The 16,834-nt window shown below is 53.1% G+C and overlaps 3 protein-coding genes across 3 annotated transcripts; 2 read left to right on the top strand and 1 right to left on the bottom strand.

Annotated features, from left to right (window-relative positions):
* Positions 1-794: 794 nt before the first annotated feature.
* Positions 795-8,519, top strand: ASPACDRAFT_109457 (bifunctional carbamoylphosphate synthetase/aspartate transcarbamylase). The gene is made up of 2 exons (XM_020195390.1): positions 795-1,682; positions 1,745-8,519. The coding sequence occupies exons 1-2, from the start codon at positions 965-967 to the stop codon at positions 8,017-8,019; spliced, it is 6,993 nt and encodes a 2,330-aa protein (XP_020061007.1). The 5' UTR covers positions 795-964; the 3' UTR covers positions 8,020-8,519.
* A 341-nt stretch (positions 8,520-8,860) lies between these two features.
* Positions 8,861-13,919, top strand: ASPACDRAFT_1892879 (uncharacterized protein). The gene is made up of 11 exons (XM_020198672.1): positions 8,861-9,122; positions 9,176-10,211; positions 10,271-11,440; positions 11,498-11,815; positions 11,865-11,976; positions 12,029-12,100; positions 12,158-12,273; positions 12,358-12,783; positions 12,850-13,039; positions 13,097-13,177; positions 13,271-13,919. Exons 1-11 carry the CDS (start codon positions 8,886-8,888, stop codon positions 13,896-13,898), a joined length of 4,386 nt encoding a protein of 1,461 aa, XP_020061008.1. The 5' UTR covers positions 8,861-8,885; the 3' UTR covers positions 13,899-13,919.
* An 81-nt stretch (positions 13,920-14,000) lies between these two features.
* ASPACDRAFT_1877896 (uncharacterized protein) lies at positions 14,001-16,076 on the bottom strand (the record flags this gene model as incomplete). Its single annotated transcript, XM_020198119.1, has 7 exons — positions 15,696-16,076; positions 15,589-15,633; positions 15,329-15,520; positions 15,120-15,265; positions 14,997-15,056; positions 14,682-14,936; positions 14,001-14,597 (listed from the first exon to the last, which is right to left on the bottom strand). Exons 1-7 carry the CDS (start codon positions 15,892-15,894, stop codon positions 14,001-14,003), a joined length of 1,494 nt encoding a protein of 497 aa, XP_020061009.1. The 5' UTR covers positions 15,895-16,076.
* Between the last annotated feature and the right edge of the window lie 758 nt (positions 16,077-16,834).

The following is a 16,834-nucleotide window of genomic DNA, read 5'->3' on the forward strand; positions in this document are numbered from 1 at the left end:
CAGGCCAAATCCAAGGCAGGGAACCAAGCTGCTGCTCACCGCCTGCACTAATTCCGCTGCACGCGAGGTCGATCAACACTAAGAGTGGCGAGCCTCCTCGGGTGGCCAATTAAATACCGTGCCAAGTGACTGCAACAGGCATAGGGCGGCGTCGGCAGATTTTGGCTGGGGACGGGGCCCCTTCATGACAAAAATACCTACGGTACGGAGTAGACTACGGGCACGGAGAAGTCACAGGAGAACCGGCCCGTATCTGTGTGGCGTGTGCAGAACCATCCCCCCCCCTCTCTTCCCCCTCCCTTTCTTCCCCCGAACCCCTCCAACAAACCGATGATCGGAGTAGGCGAGGTGTTTCTATTAGCCAACAGTCAACCTATATGACCTCACCCACGAGGTTACTGCTGTGGCTGCCTTTTGCCCCCCCACCCCCTTCCACTCGCCTCTTCAAAAGTTTTATGTGATATGCCACAGGTTTATGTGATATGCCAGAGTGAAGATTTACTCTGAATAGCATTGGGACTCCAACGAAAAGGATTGCGAAGTCGTTTGGATTGTTCGCAAGCGACAATGGCCGCCATTATATAATAGAGTGAGCTACACGAAAGCATCCAGATCACCCCAAAAGAGTAAGGTCGAAAGTGTAAAACTTTAGAAAAATTTTCCTCACGGGCGGTAGATCATGGCAGAACGCCCATCGATCCCCGGATCGGTGAAACGAGTAGTCCAATGAGAAAGCTCCATAAGCCCCCCGTACACAAAATTTTTATTCTGAGATTTCTGCTCGTCTCCCTCTTCTTCTTCTATTATTCCTCTTCCTCTGCAGAAGCAGCGAAACGACATCCCTCCCTCCTTCTTGCATCTCTACAAAAAGGATCTTGGAGGCTGCTGATGCTACGGTAGAGAGAATACCTCTGACACACAGTCCCCGAGAGGACCTTTTCCCCTCCCCCCACAATCCACCGCTATGCCCCAATCCACCGAGGAGGTTGCGCTCCCCTCCAGCCCTCTGGCTGGAGGCGCCGTGGCCTACAACCAGATCAACAAGGAATTGCAACCGCTTCCTCCTATGGAGGCTCACAATGGAGCCGTGATTGCTCCCGCATCCTCTCCCACCCGTGACAGCAACGGAAGGATGATGTCCCTTGAGCTCGAGGATGGTACAGTCTACCAGGGCTACAGCTTTGGTGCTGAGAAGAGCGTTGCTGGTGAACTGGTCTTCCAGACCGGTATGGTAGGATACCCCGAGTCGGTCACCGACCCTTCCTACCGGGGCCAAATCCTGGTCATCACATTCCCCCTTGTCGGTAACTACGGTGTTCCGTCTCGGGAGACCATGGATGAGCTCCTGAAGACTTTGCCCAAGTACTTCGAATCGACTGAGATTCACGTGGCGGCTTTGGTTGTCGCAACCTATGCCGGAGAAGATTACTCTCACTTCCTGGCTCAGTCTTCCCTTGGCCAATGGCTGAAGGAACAGGGCGTCCCCGCCATGCACGGTGTTGACACGCGTGCTCTCACGAAGCGTATTCGCGAGAAGGGTAGCATGCTTGGTCGTATGCTGCTCCAGAAGTCCGAATCCGTTGACAGCGCTACCGAAGTGCCCACGGAGAAGGATAGCTGGCGACCCTTCTTCGAGGAGACGGAGTGGGTTGACCCCAACAAGAAGAACCTTGTTGCTGAGGGTGAGTTTTCCCGAACCCTAACTTTTAATCAGGAAGAATTTTGACTGATTATATTATCACAGTATCCATCAAGGAGCCTAAGCTGTTCTCTCCTCCCGAGGATATTGCCCTGAAGCACCCTTCCGGACGTCCGGTCCGTGTCCTGTGCTTGGACGTCGGTCTCAAGTTCAACCAGCTGCGCTGTTTGCTTGCCCGCGGAGTCGAGGTCCTGGTCGTCCCCTGGGACTACGATTTCCCTACCCTTGCCGGAAAGGATTATGACGGTCTTTTCGTTTCTAACGGTCCTGGTGACCCCGCTACTCTTACTACCACCGTCAACAACCTTGCTAAGACCATGAAGGAGGCCCGCACTCCCGTGTTCGGTATCTGCTTGGGTCATCAGTTGATCGCCCGCTCTGTTGGTTGCCAAACTCAGAAGATGAAGTTCGGTAACCGTGGTCACAACATTCCTTGCACCAGCATGGTCTCCGGCAAGTGCCACATCACTTCTCAGAACCACGGTTTCGCTGTGGATTCGACCACCCTCCCTGAGGGCTGGGAGGAACTGTTCGTGAATGCCAACGATGGTAGCAACGAAGGTATCCGCCATGTCAGCCGTCCATTCTTCAGTGTCCAGTTTCACCCCGAGAGCACACCCGGACCTCGGGACACCGAGTTCCTCTTCGATGTCTTCATCAACACCGTCAAGGACACTATCGCCTCCCCCGAGGCTCTCACCAAGGCTGTTTCCTTCCCCGGTGGCGCTATTGAGGACAACGTCAAGGCTTCTCCTCGTGTCTCTGTCAAGAAGGTCCTCATCTTGGGTAGTGGTGGTCTGAGCATTGGACAGGCTGGTGAGTTTGACTATTCCGGTAGTCAGGCCATCAAGGCCCTGAAGGAAGAAGGAATCTACACCATTCTCATCAACCCCAACATTGCCACCATCCAGACCTCGAAGGGTCTTGCTGACAAGGTCTACTTCCTCCCTGTGAATGCCGATTTCGTGCGGAAGGTCATCAAGCACGAGAGACCCGATGCTATTTACGTCACTTTCGGTGGTCAGACTGCGCTGCAAGTCGGTATTCAACTCAAGGATGAGTTCGAATCTCTGGGCGTCAAGGTACTCGGTACCCCTATTGACACCATTATCACCACCGAGGATCGTGAGCTCTTTGCTCGCAGCATGGACTCCATTGGTGAGAAATGTGCCAAGTCTGCCTCTGCTTCCAATTTGGAAGAGGCTCTCAGCGTCGTTGAGGGCATCGGCTTCCCTGTCATCGTTCGTGCTGCTTATGCTCTCGGTGGTCTTGGCAGTGGTTTCGCCGATAACATGGAGGAGTTGAAAGAGCTCTGCACCAAAGCCTTTGCTGCTAGTCCGCAGGTGCTCATTGAGCGGAGTATGAAGGGTTGGAAGGAAATCGAGTACGAAGTCGTTCGTGACTGCAGGGACAACTGTATCACCGTTTGTAACATGGAGAACTTCGATCCTCTCGGTATCCATACTGGTGATTCCATTGTTGTGGCTCCTTCCCAGACCCTCTCGGACGAGGACTACAACATGCTGCGTACAACTGCAGTTAACGTCATCCGTCACCTTGGCGTTGTTGGTGAATGTAACATTCAGTATGCCCTCAACCCGTTCTCAAAGGAGTACTGCATTATTGAGGTCAACGCTCGTCTCTCGAGATCTTCTGCACTTGCTTCCAAGGCCACTGGATATCCCCTTGCCTTTATCGCGGCCAAGTTGGGTCTCAACATCCCTCTGAATGAGATCAAGAACTCTGTGACCAAGGTTACTTGCGCTTGCTTCGAGCCTTCGCTGGATTACTGCGTTGTCAAGATCCCTCGCTGGGATTTGAAGAAGTTCACCCGCGTCTCCACTCAACTTGGATCCTCCATGAAGAGTGTTGGTGAAGTCATGAGCATTGGAAGAACCTTCGAGGAAGCAATTCAGAAGGCCATTCGCTCCGTTGACTTCCACAACATGGGTTTCAACGAGACGAACGCTCTCATGTCCATCAAGGGCGAACTTCAGACTCCCTCTGACCAGCGTCTCTTCGCGATCGCCAACGCCATGGCTGCTGGCTACAGTGTTGATGAAATCTGGAAGCTCACCTCGATTGACAAGTGGTTCTTGAGCAGACTCAAGGGTCTCAGCGATTTCGGAAAGCTTATGACCTCGTACAATGCTACCACTGTGCCCAGACCTCTGATCAAGCGCGCCAAGCAGCTTGGTTTCTCCGATCGTCAGCTGGCTAAGTTTTTGAGCTCCAACGAGCTCGCTGTCAGACGTCTGCGTGTGGAGTCTGGCATCGTTCCGATCGTCAAGCAGATCGATACCGTCGCTGCCGAGTTCCCCTCTTTCACCAACTATCTATACCTCACCTACAATGCTTCTGAGCACGATGTGAACTTCAACGACAATGGTATCATGGTTCTTGGCTCGGGTGTCTACCGTATTGGTTCCTCTGTCGAGTTCGATTGGTGCTCTGTGCGTACCATTCGCACTTTGCGCGAACAGGGCCACAAGACTGTTATGGTCAACTACAACCCCGAAACTGTCAGTACCGATTATGATGAGGCCGATCGCCTGTACTTCGAGAACATCAACCTTGAGACCGTTCTGGATATCTACCAGTTGGAATCCTCCAGCGGTGTCATCATCTCCATGGGTGGCCAGACCCCGAACAACATCGCTCTGCCTCTCCACCGCTTGAACGTCAAGATCCTCGGTACTTCTCCTGAGATGATTGATGGCGCTGAGAACCGTTACAAGTTCTCTCGCATGCTGGACCGTATCGGCGTCGATCAGCCCGCCTGGAAGGAACTGACTAGCATCGATGAGGCTACTGAGTTCTGTAACAAGGTCGGCTACCCCGTGCTTGTGCGTCCCTCTTACGTCCTGTCGGGTGCGGCTATGAACACTGTCTACTCTGAGCATGATCTGGCCAGCTACCTCAACCAGGCTGCCGATGTCTCGCGTGAGCACCCCGTTGTCATCACCAAGTACATTGAGAACGCAAAGGAGATCGAGATGGATGCTGTCGCTCGTAACGGTGTTATGGTCGGACACTTCATCTCCGAGCACGTTGAGAACGCTGGTGTCCACTCTGGTGACGCTACCTTGATCCTGCCTCCTCAGGACTTGGACCCTGAAACCGTCCGCCGCATTGAAGAGGCCACCAGAAAGATCGGTAATGCTCTCAATGTCACCGGTCCTTACAACATCCAGTTTATTGCCAAGGACAACGATATCAAGGTTATCGAGTGCAACGTGAGAGCTTCCCGCTCTTTCCCCTTCGTGTCCAAGACTATGGGTGTCGACCTCATCGAGATGGCTACCAAGGCCATGATCGGAGTGCCCTTCGCCGAATATCCTCCTGTCTCCATTCCTAAGGACTACGTCGGTGTGAAGGTTCCGCAATTCTCCTTCTCTCGCCTCTCGGGTGCCGATCCTGTTCTAGGTGTTGAGATGGCTTCGACCGGTGAAGTCGCTTCTTTCGGACGTGACAAGTACGAGGCCTACCTCAAGGGCTTGATCTCCACTGGTTTCCGTCTTCCCAAGCGCAACATTCTCTTCTCCATTGGATCCTACAAGGAGAAGATGGAGATGCTCCCATCCATTCGCAAGCTTCACCAGCTGCAGTACAACCTGTTTGCCACCGCTGGTACCGCTGATTTCCTCAAGGAAAACGGCATTCCCTGCAAGTTCCTTGAAATCTTGCCTGGTGAAGAGGAAGACATCAAGTCCGAGTACTCTCTCACTCAGCACTTGGCCAACAACCTCATCGATCTGTACATCAACTTGCCGTCCAACAACCGCTTCAGACGCCCTGCCAACTACATGAGTAAGGGTTACCGTACTCGTCGTATGGCCGTTGACTACCAGACTCCTCTCGTCACCAACGTCAAGAACGCCAAGATTCTGATCGAGGCCATTGCTCGCCACTACGATCTCGCTGTCCGTACTCTGGATTACCAGACTAGCCACCGCACTATCATCCTTCCCGGTTTGATCAACGTCGCTGCTTTTGTTCCCGGCCTGGTCACTCCCGGCTCCGCCGATTTCGAGCTCATGACCAAGGCTTCCATTGCCTCCGGTTTCAGCATGGTGCGCGTCATGCCCGTGGGTGTTGATGCCTCGGTTACCGAAGCGGCCGCGCTCAAGGTTGTCCAGAAGAATGCCCAGAAGGGTGCCTTCTGTGACTTCAACTTCTCTGTTTCGGCGACTTCGACCAACGCTGACCAGATCGGTCAGTTGACTGGAGATGTTGGTTCTCTCTTCATCCCCTTCAACCACCTGTCCGGTAACATCAGCAAGGTCGCTGCTGTCACTAGCCACTTTGCTGCTTGGCCTTCTAGCAAGCCCATAATCACCGATGCTAAGTCTACGGACTTGGCCTCTGTGCTGCTCCTGGCTAGTCTCCACAGCCGCAACATCCATGTGATGAACGTGACTTCGAAGGAGGACATTACCCTGATCGCTCTGAGCAAGGAGAAGGGTCTCAAGGTGACCTGCGATGTGTCTATCTTCTCCCTCTTCTTCTCCAAGGATGACTACCCCGAGTCCTTCTTGCCCTCCGCCGAGGACCAGAAGGCCTTGTGGGAGCACTTGAGCACCATTGATGTCTTCTCCATCGGTAGCATTCCCTACCAGATGGCTGGTGATAAGGGCTCTGCTGTCGTTGGTGTCGCCGAGTCCTTGCCTCTGCTGTTCACCGCCGTTGCTGAGGGCCGCCTGACTATCGAGGACATCATCGCTCGCCTTTACGAGAACCCTAAGAAGATCTTCGAGATCCACGATCAGGCCGACAGCTCGGTTGAAATCGAGATTGACCGCCCTTACACTTTCCAGAGTCCTCATGGCTGGTCCCCCCTCAATGGCAAGAACGTCCGTGGTGCTGTGCAGCGTGTGACGTTCCAAGGCAAGACCTCTTGCCTCGATGGCGCGCTCACCTCCGACGCCCCCAAGGGAGTTGACATGTCTACTCACCGGATTGCCCCTGCTTCCCCGTCTGTGAAGGCTATGTCTCCTATGGTTCGCGCTCGCCCGGAGAGTTCGTTTGACCGGAGACTCTCCATCTCCGGCACTCCTCTGCGCCAAGCCCGTCGCGCTGCCGAACAGGCTGCCCCCGTGGTTGGTGAACTCGGCCCTCCTCTGTACACCCCCGTCCCTCAGGTCTCCTCTTCCTTGATGGACATGCTTTCTCGCTCTCCCTTCAAGCAGAAGCATGTGCTTTCGGTGAACCAGTTCACTCGCGCCGATCTGCACTTGCTCTTCACCGTGGCCCAGGAGATGCGACTGGGTGTTCAGCGCCAGGGTGTGCTTGACATTCTCAAGGGTCGTCTGCTGACCACCCTGTTCTACGAGCCTTCCACCAGAACATCCGCCTCTTTCGACGCTGCCATGCAGCGCCTTGGTGGACGGACGATTGCCATCTCTACTGAGCACTCTTCCACCAAGAAGGGCGAGACCCTTCAGGATACTCTGCGCACTCTTGCTTGCTACGGAGACGCTGTTGTCCTGCGTCACCCTGATGCTAACAGCACTGAGATTGCGGCCAAGTTCTCCCCCGTTCCTGTCATCAACGGCGGAAACGGCAGCGTTGAGCACCCCACTCAAGCCTTCTTGGACCTCTTCACCATCCGTGAGGAGCTTGGAACTGTTGGAGGTCTCACCATCACCTTCACCGGCGATCTGAGATACGGCCGCACTGTCCACTCTCTGCTCAAGTTGCTCCAGTTCTACGACGTCCGGGTGCAGCTTGTTGCCCCCAAGGAGCTGTCTCTGCCCGAGGATGTCCGCCAGCAGATTGTTGCCTCTGGCCAGCTTGTCGTGGAGTCCGAGGAGTTGACCCCTGAGATTGTCGCTCGCTCCGACGTTCTGTACTCGACCCGTGTTCAGAAGGAGCGCTTCGCCGATCTCGAGCAGTACGAGCGCCTGAAGAACACCTTCGTCATTGACAACGCTCTTCTCAAGCACGCCAAGAGCCACATGGTTGTCATGCACCCCTTGCCTCGCAATGCTGAGATCTCGGAGGAAGTTGACTTCGACCAGCGGGCTGCTTACTTCCGCCAGGTTAGTGTTGCTTGGCCGTCTAATATGTTTGAATATCCGCTAACTTGGAACACAGATGAGATATGGCCTCTACTGCCGCATGGCTCTGCTTGCCTTGGTCATGGCACCCTAGGTCATTTCTGGGATGATGTACGATATGCGGGCAAACCACAGGATATCTGTGATTCCACAGATCTGACTGGCGACCTCGATTATCTTGTGTTTCCTATTTGTTTTTTCCGCTTCGGCATTGGCTTTGCTTTTGAAAAGTTGTTCAATGTCATTACATACACGGCGTAGGCTATTTGCGAGGCATATAGAGATGCTCGCGTGTTAGATTAGATTTAATTTTCCCTATTTCCAATTATACGATCCCGTTATGTGTATGGATTGTATTCTGTGTTTGTGTTGTGTTTTGCGTGTGGTGTGTGTGTTGTGTGTGATGTGTGTGATGTGTGTGATGTGTGTGTGGTGTTCGTTGCGTTCATTGCGTTTTGTGTGTTTTATGTGTTTGGCGTGTTCCTGGCGTGTTTTCTCTGTTTTTGACTTCTTTTCTGTTTTTCTTGTCTTCTCTTTCTCTTTCTTTTTCTTGGGAGTTATTGGGATTGGAAGGACATTGGGATTTGGGACTTGGGATTGGGAAGGAAAATTGGCGTTGATGAAAGATCGGCTGGACGGCTATCTTTGGGCGGGACTGGATTCCCCAAAACTTTATACCCCTGGAACGACAACTTGGCTACGACTACAACCACAACTACAACCACAACTACAACCACAACTACGACGACTACTACCACAACAACTACAACAACTATTACAATTTGTGGTCCCTGATGGCCCTGCTGCTAGCAGCAATCACTCAATCAATATAATCATTATTTTTCCCGAATTAATTCTACTTGCTAGACTTGCTAGACTTGCTTGTTGCACCTTCACAATTATTTCATTGTCGAGACATAAGCAGAAATCGCGGTTGTTGTGGCATCTTCTGCTGTGTTGCTCGTGATTCGAGGGATATTAAATTACTGGCTAATTACCCTTTGCGGACTCCGACGATAAGAGCCGGGCGATGCTGCATACAATAAGTCGGTGTCAAGGCAGGTGGCTTCCCCTCCTTTCTGCTTTGTTCCTTTCGTCTTTCCCATCTTCTCCCCCCCCAAAATCCGATGTTGGATCATCGAATATCAGTTCCATCAAATTGCTCGCTCGATGCAGATAATGTCTTTGGGCCTGTAGTGGCCCTGGGCTGTCGCAATGGCTTTGATTTCACGCTTCTCTTCGAACAGAGCATCCTCGGGATTCTTCCTGCGGTTGCCTTCTTGCTGGCCTCTCCGCTACGAGCTGTCTATCTCATCAAGAAAGATGCACGAACCCAGCGCAACTCGCTACGGTTTGTCAAGCTAGTAAGCCATTCCATCCCCAAGACAACTTCACTTGAAGTTCATACGAAGGATAGACCGCGACCCTGACTTTTGCTCTAATCCAACTCGCGCTCCTTGTGTGCTGGACTCGTCATGATTTACCTCGGACCAAAGCCTCGGTACCGTCAGCCTCGATCAATTTCATAGTCGCAATAGAGCTTCTTGTGCTATGCTGGTTAGAAGATGGCCGATCGGCCAGACCTTCTTCACTTCTCACTGCATACCTCCTCCTTACCTTGCTACTCGACATAGTCCAGGCCCGCACTCTATGGCTACGTCCCCCGAAGACAATTCTACTTCCTGCGCTCTTCACAGTAAGCGTAGGATCGAAGTTGGCAATGCTCCTGCTTGAGAGTCTTGAGAAGCGACAGCACCTGACAGAACAGTATCGAGATCTACCCCCTGAATCTACCAGTGGGATCATTAATCGGTCATTCATGTGGTGGCTTAATCACATGTTTACTGTTGGATCACGACGGCTACTAACAATCGATGATATGTATGGTCTTGACCAGGCGCTGAACTCGGCAACTGTCAGCGAAAGGGCCCAGCGTGTTTGGGCCCAGCGCAGGATCCCAGCACGGCGTTTTGAATTCCCGTGGAAATTATGTCAGGCGCTGTGGAAGCCTTTGCTAATGGCAGTGTTTCCACGGATGTGTCTGATCGGCTTCACCTTTGCGCAGCCTTTCCTGATCGCCGGGCTTCTTGATTGGCTTGGCAGTGGACAAAGCACCGAAGGGGGCCACGGTCTCATTGCCGCCACAGTCCTGGTGTATCTAGGTCTAGCGATCTCCACCCTTCACTCCAATCACCTTCTGTATCGCTTCATTACTATGTTCCGCGGAGCAGCCTCCTCGCTGGTGTACGAGCATATGCTGTACATTCCAGATGGAAAGCTAGAGGACCGGTCAGCCGCGATCACTCGAATGACCACCGATATTGATCGGATATCTGCGTGCTTAGTCCAGCTGCATGAATGCTGGGCACGCATCTTCGAGGTAGCCATTGGAATTGCCCTCCTCACGCTCCGCCTAGGGTGGGTAAGTGCGATTCCTGTCATAATCGTCATGAGTAGGTAATTCCCACAATACAAGCAGACAAGGGGGTCGACTAATCCTGATGGATAACAGTCTCTAGTCTTGCCTGCACCTACATATCAAAGAATATTGGGAACCGCCAAAAGACCTGGGTGGATGCGGTGCAACAGCGCCTTGCAATCATCACTGCAATGCTTACCGACATCCAAGTCGTGAAGCGAATGGGGTTAAGCAGGGCTTTTACGGACATCATCCAGATGAAACGGGTCAGCGAGACGCAGCAAATGTCTTCTTATCGATGGCATATCGTGTGGCAGAACATGATCCAGAACCTACCCTGGGCATTGGCTCCTGCGCTGACATTTGCAGTTTTTGCTGTGCAAGGCCACTCGCTCAATTTCAGCAAAACATTCACCAGTCTGTCTATAATCACCCTTCTAACTAACCCGGCCGCAAAGCTTCTGAGCGCCATCCCCTCTACGGCAGCCTCATTGGGTTGTTTCGATAGGATTCAAAGCTTTCTTCTGATTCCTGCCGAAAATCACCTATTGCACGACAGTCAAGACAATATGACGATTGACCATGCCTGTACCGAATCGATACCTGAGGCTGCGGAACAGACCCCATCGCTCACTGTCAATCCTACTACCACAGACTCTCTAGTTGTGGTTGTGGCTTTTAAAAATGCTAGCATCCGCCCGGCTCCTGAGGGCAAAATTTTGTTGAACCAAATCAACCTTGAGGTACTTCGGGGTGCGATGCTCACTATCCGCGGACCGGTGGGATCAGGGAAATCTACTCTTCTCAGAGCTATTCTTGGCCAGGTTATTTGCGAGACGGGGTCGGTGAGTTTGACCACTCGTTGCATAGCTTATTGTGCGCAGAGAACGTGGTTGCCAAACACCACCATACGCAACGCAATATGTGGGTTAGTTACAACAGAGAAGGAAAACTCGCAGAGTATCGATCACGAGTGGTACAGAGCTGTGCTTCACGCCTGTGCTCTCGACGAGGACCTAGACCTTATCTTCGAAGGAGATGACATGCAGATCGGCAGTGGCTTGGGTGCTAGATTGAGCGGCGGACAAATGGATCGTATCGCTCTGGCTCGGGCAGTATATGCTCGAAAGGATCTTGTTCTCTTGGATGACGTTCTCAGTGCATTGGACACAGATACCAAGAGTCTGATACTAGAACGGTTGTTTGGGAAAAGGGGTGTTTTTCGGAAGCTCAATTCGACAGTGATTCTCATCACGCATGACAGTAAGTGCAGTATGGCAACCGTTGACTTCGCTGGCTTTGTGGTTGACGCTTCTCTAGCTGCATCTCTTGCTTATGCCGACAAGACCCTAGTCATTTCTAATGGCTCACTTGAAGAGGATGACTGTGGAGATAATGTTTCTCCCGAGCCGTCTGATCATGATACGATAGGCACGCCTAGGGGTGGCAGAGAAAACAATATCCTCATGCCTGAGGAGGATGCGGCGCAGATAGCCAAGGATAATCAGCTCAGTGACTTGAAGCGGTCAACAGGTGACTGTCAAGTGTATAAATATTATCTGCGTTCAATTGGCTGCTCGAGTTCTCTGCTCTTCATTCTTTTCGTGATTCTTAATGTTTTCTGCAGTACCTTCAGCCGTACGTTACCTCCAGTCCTACCACCTTATCCGCTAATCTTTGCTTCTAGAGATATGGCTGGAGAGATGGACCAGCCGAGGGGGAGAACAGAGAGCACTATACGTGACAGTCTACGTTATGTTGGCGATACTAGAAGTCATATGTATGGGTGGTTATGTCTGGTAAGTCAGCTGCACCACGGTTTCTATGGTGTGTGAGCTCACCTGAAGCTAGGGCAATCTTGATACTCATATCGCCATCCACCGCACGCAAGCTTCACTATGTTGTCCTAAAGACTGTCATGGGGTATGTACATGTGCTTCGATGCCTTGTTCCAGGTTATCCCTCGCTAACTGGCGTCAGAGCGTCTTCAACTACGCTTGCAACCATGGATAGTGGCGCACTTCTGAATCGATTTAGCCAAGACATGACTTTAATTGAGAGTCAACTACCCGTTGGCCTTCTGGTCACGGTTTCAAGTAAGCCGTCACCGTTATGCAGGCAACCCCCAGCGGGCGGAAAGAAAACTATAACTGCCAGGATAGCATACTGACAACGTATAGACCTTTTCACCGCGATCGCTGCTGCTGCACTCATTGCGACCGGCTCGAGCTGGATGGCTATCACTGTACCGTTCCTCATTGCGGCAGTGTTTGTTGTGCAGCATTACTACCTGAAGACATCGCGACAGCTTCGACTTCTCGATCTAGAAAGCAGGAGCCCGCTATATTCTCATTATATGGATACTATGAATGGCCTCAGTACAATCCAGGCTTTCGGCTGGCAGAAGAGGTTCTCTGAGAAGAGCTCTAAGCTTTTAGATGTATCTCAGCGGCCGTATTATTTGCTGTACTGCATTCAAAGGTGGCTCGCTCTGGTCTTAGACCTGATTGTTGCTGCCGAAGCGGTTCTCCTTGTGAGTCTGGCCGTCAACCTGAGGGCAGCGACTAGCATTGGACTTTTGGGTGTCTCGCTCAACAACATTCTCTGTATGTCTACCTTCTTGTTCCCCTATGTCTACTTCAAGTCCAGCAGTTAATACCTGCGCTGTGAAGCATTCAACCAGAGCCTCTCGTCATTGATCACGGGCTGGACGCAGCTTGAGATCTCGCTCGGTTCTATTGCCCGCATCAAAGACTTCGAACGGGAAACTCAGCTTGAAGACACCCATCACAACGACACCGTTCCAGCTTCCTGGCCCGACCGCGGCGCGATCGAGTTCAAGGCGGTAACAGCGCAGTACAAGTACGAACACCCAAGGTTTTGACTAGGGCAAGGGTTACTGATGGACATCCTATGCAGTCCAACAACCACCACTCTAAAAGACGTGTCTTTCAAAATACGACCCGGACAAAAGATCGGAATCTGTGGTCGCACCGGCAGGTCAGTCCTATCCTTCTAGTGCATTCACTATCTATCCCATCCAGCTCTCGACCCCACAGCGTCCATTTCTCACAAACCCCCTTCAACCAACAGCGGCAAAACCTCCCTCCTAGGCGCAATCCTCGGCATGCTCGACCTAACGAGCGGCTCAATCCTAATCGACGACGTCGACTTATCCCAAATCTCGCGCGAGACCGTCCGCGAACACCTCGTCACCATCGCCCAAGAACCCCTCATTCTAGCCGGATGCACCGTCCGGCTCAACGCCGACCCAACCCCCGGCAACTGCCATCCCGATGCAGAGATCATCGCCGCCCTGGACCGCGTGGGCCTCTGGCATGGCGTGCTCGCCGAACGCAGCGGGGGCTTGGACGCCGAGCTCAGCGCCGACACGCTCTCTCGCGGCCAGACGCAGTTGCTCGGGATCGCGCGGGCGATTCTCAAGCTGCAGCGCAGCGGCGCCAAGGTTTTGTTGTTGGATGAAGCGACGAGCCATGTTGATCGGGAGACGGAGACGCGGGTGCAGACGCTGCTACGGGAGGAGCCGTTCCGGTCGTGCTCGGTGCTGGCGGTGGCGCATCGGGTGGAGAGTATCAGGGATTATGACCGGGTTGTTGTGCTGGAGCGCGGGCGGGTGGTTGATGTGGGTGATCCCAGGAAAATCACGATGCAGGGTGGTGATGATGGTGGTGGTGGTGGTGGTGGTGGTGTTGGTGTTTAGGGTATCTCGCGCACATTGCCCTACAAACTTATTACGTATAAGCCCAGCCTATAGTCATACACATCCTCCCCCATAACATAACCCGAACATACTATGTAGAAATCAAGTCTGAAACACCCACCGCGGATCCTCATCCCCGCGGAACTCCGCCCCCTCAAACCCATCCCCACCTTCAACCCCACCACCACCCCCCTGCCCCCTCACCCCCTCTTTCCGCAAATTCTCCCGCCTCAAAACCCACCACAACCCCCCGACAACCCCCAAGTTGCCCACCAAATACCCTAACGCAAACCCATGCCCCAAAAAATACCTCGGTTTCGTCTCCGTCCGATACAGCTGCGTGCCCAGCACGGCCCCGAGGTTCCCGATGGAGATCTGCAGCGCATTGGCGATGGCGCGCTTCGTCTGGCCCGAGACGTTATTAGCCGGCCAGGCCAACACGATCGCCACGGCCGGGTAGATGCCCGCCGCGGCGAAGATGGTCCCCACGTAGGACACGCTGGGGCGGGGGTCGGTCAACAGTAGAATATAGCCCAGGCACGCGAGGGCCGTACTCCCCAGAATGAAGGGGGCGCGGCGGCGCGTGCGTTCGCTGAGGACGGCGGTGGTGACTGTTAGGCAGAAGGCGACGGCGTAGGGCGGGACGGTCAGGAGCTGGGCTTGCGCGGCGGTGTAGCCTAGAGTTTGGATTATTGTTGGCTTTTTGCGGGTGTTAGTTATAAGTGATATCAGGGTTGGGTTGAGTGAAGGGCGGGAAGAGGAAAGGTTTAAGGGGCGGGCTACCATAAACAAAGACAGCGTGTACAGCGGCAGCGACAGGGTATGGAAGGCTAGTCCGTATAACCACACTTTCGGGTCGCGGAAGGCGTGGCCCACGGCGTTCCAGCTGAAGGTCTCGTGGCGCGTGGCGTCGCTGTCGTGTTTGAGCCGGTGCTGGATGTAGCTCCGTTCCTGGTCGGTGAGGAACTCGGCGCTCGACGGGTAGTTGAAGACCCAGAAGTAGGCGGCCAGGGACGTTAGGATGGTCAGGAAGCCTTCCTGTACATTTATCAGGAGTAAGTCAAGTTGAAGGGGGAAGGGGAAAGGGGGGGTGCGCACGAGGATGAAGATCCATCGCCAGCCGTTGTAGCCTCCTACGCCGCGCATGTGGGCGATTCCCTGGTTTCGATTAGTTCTGGGGGCCTATGGGTGAAGGGTGAAGGCAAGGTGGTGATGACCTACCCAGGCGAGGATCCCCCCAAAGGCGCCCGCCAGCGAGGCGGCGCTGAAGAACAGCGCGACGCGGTAGTGTTGCTCGTTGCGCTTGTACCACATGCTCAGATAGAAGACTACGCCGGGAAAGAGGCCGCTCTCGGCGATTCCGAGGGCTGTATAGAGTTGGATTAGCCTGAGGATCTGTTTTTAGGTCTGTCAACAGAGGCAGTGCCTACCCAATCGCGACACCAAAAACCCGGCGTAGTTCTGCACCACGCCGCAGAGCGTCGCGACAACGCCCCAGACCAGCGTGAGCGTCGGCAGCCAGGTCCGAGGGGTGGTCTTCTTCAGGATGATGTTACACGGCACTTCGAACAGCACGTAGCCGATGAAGTAGAGCGTCAGGCCGGTGAGATACTGGTCTCCTGCTGCGCGAGAGTCAGTACGCAGCCCTAGGGTTCGAGTAGAGTCAATTGAAGAGGGTTGGGTAGCCTACACATGTCGAGATCGGTGCCCATGCCTTCCAGCCGGGCATTTCCCACTATTCCGAGTCAGACCATTAGCCATATCACACAGGCGTGCAATCGTCAGATAATAGCTTACCATTGCTCCGATCGAGAAACGACAGCAGATACAAAATTGTCAACGGGGGCAAAAGTCGGTAGTCCAGTTTGCGGAGCAGCGCCTTTTCGTTGACGCCTGCATGTTCGGCGATGCTGCTGTCGCTGCTGGGGTTCTCGGGGGCTTGGGGTTGCGTGGTCGGATGAACGTCCACGGCTTTCTCCCCGGCGGGCTCTGTCATGGTGCAGATTGTGGTGTCTCTGAGGAAGCAGTCTGGAACCCCGGTTCACTGAGGAGAGTTGCAACCTGGTGTGGGTGATGATATACCCTGGTGCATACATGATGTATGCCTCTACACCATCGTTGGCACAGTTGGCGTGATTGCATATCCGCCCCGCTAATTGGAGGCTTGATTCTCCGCGGCGAGGAGGGAGAGGGATATATTATGGGTAACTTGAAGGGGGTTGTTGCAGTAAGAAACTGGGAAGTTGTGCTTGGCGGAGGGTGTTGTGGGCGGGATGGGAGATCCAAGCATCGAGCTGGGAAATGAGCAATCCAGGGTCCACTATGGCGAGTATTCGGCCGAGAGGGGGAGGTTATATACTTATGTCCAGTAGTGCATCCAGCCTGGAAAGATTGAGCATGATTTTGGTTTTCTGACTTCCTTTTGTCAGTATATACTTCTCCAGAATTGATCAATTATGCCATGTGGGAAGGCAGTGTACATAGTTCAACATAAACAGTTGGTTGATGGGGTTGCCAGGCCGAGGTATACACAAGTAGAGAAATCAAACTGTCACAGGGTTACACTGAATACAAGCCACAAAAAGGTCAATGCGCAAGGCACGTGGACACGCATTATTCTTGATGCTTGGGCTTATTTCATACTGCAACAACTGAAGTCCAGGTGTAGGCATAGATCTTGTTCTTGCGCCAAGGTACCAAGGGTCCATTTTCCACCGCGTTGGGTCAACGGGTGGGGTTCTTGAGGAAGCAAGATCTGCATCTCCACTTGAATGACAACCGAAGCGAAAGAACAGACGTTGTTATTACTTGGTATGTATGCCAATGAGCTAGCTTCTGTCAACATGTCAGGATTCATATTCGCCATCATAAACCTACCTTGTGCATCTTACTTTTAATAATAAAGGTAGGACGAGTGCTGCCTAGAGGAAAAGACC

Source organism: Aspergillus aculeatus (genome assembly GCF_001890905.1).
Source record: "Aspergillus aculeatus ATCC 16872 unplaced genomic scaffold ASPACscaffold_1, whole genome shotgun sequence".
NCBI classification, from domain to species: domain Eukaryota; kingdom Fungi; phylum Ascomycota; class Eurotiomycetes; order Eurotiales; family Aspergillaceae; genus Aspergillus; species Aspergillus aculeatus.

What these genes read in the sequence shown, in the direction of transcription:
- ASPACDRAFT_1892879 (XM_020198672.1), top strand. Translation starts at nt 8,886, where the DNA reads ATGTTGGATCATCGAATATCAGTTCCATCAAATTGCTCGCTCGATGCA. An exon ending in TCCTGTCATAATCGTCATGA is followed by an intron (nt 10,212 to 10,270) that starts GTAGGTAATTCC and finishes GATGGATAACAG; the next exon opens with TCTCTAGTCTTGCCTGCACC. An exon ending in CTCGCTCAACAACATTCTCT is followed by an intron (nt 12,784 to 12,849) that starts GTATGTCTACCT and finishes TGCGCTGTGAAG; the next exon opens with CATTCAACCAGAGCCTCTCG.
- ASPACDRAFT_109457 (XM_020195390.1), top strand. Translation starts at nt 965, where the DNA reads ATGCCCCAATCCACCGAGGAGGTTGCGCTCCCCTCCAGCCCTCTGGCT. An exon ending in GAAGAACCTTGTTGCTGAGG is followed by an intron (nt 1,683 to 1,744) that starts GTGAGTTTTCCC and finishes ATATTATCACAG; the next exon opens with TATCCATCAAGGAGCCTAAG.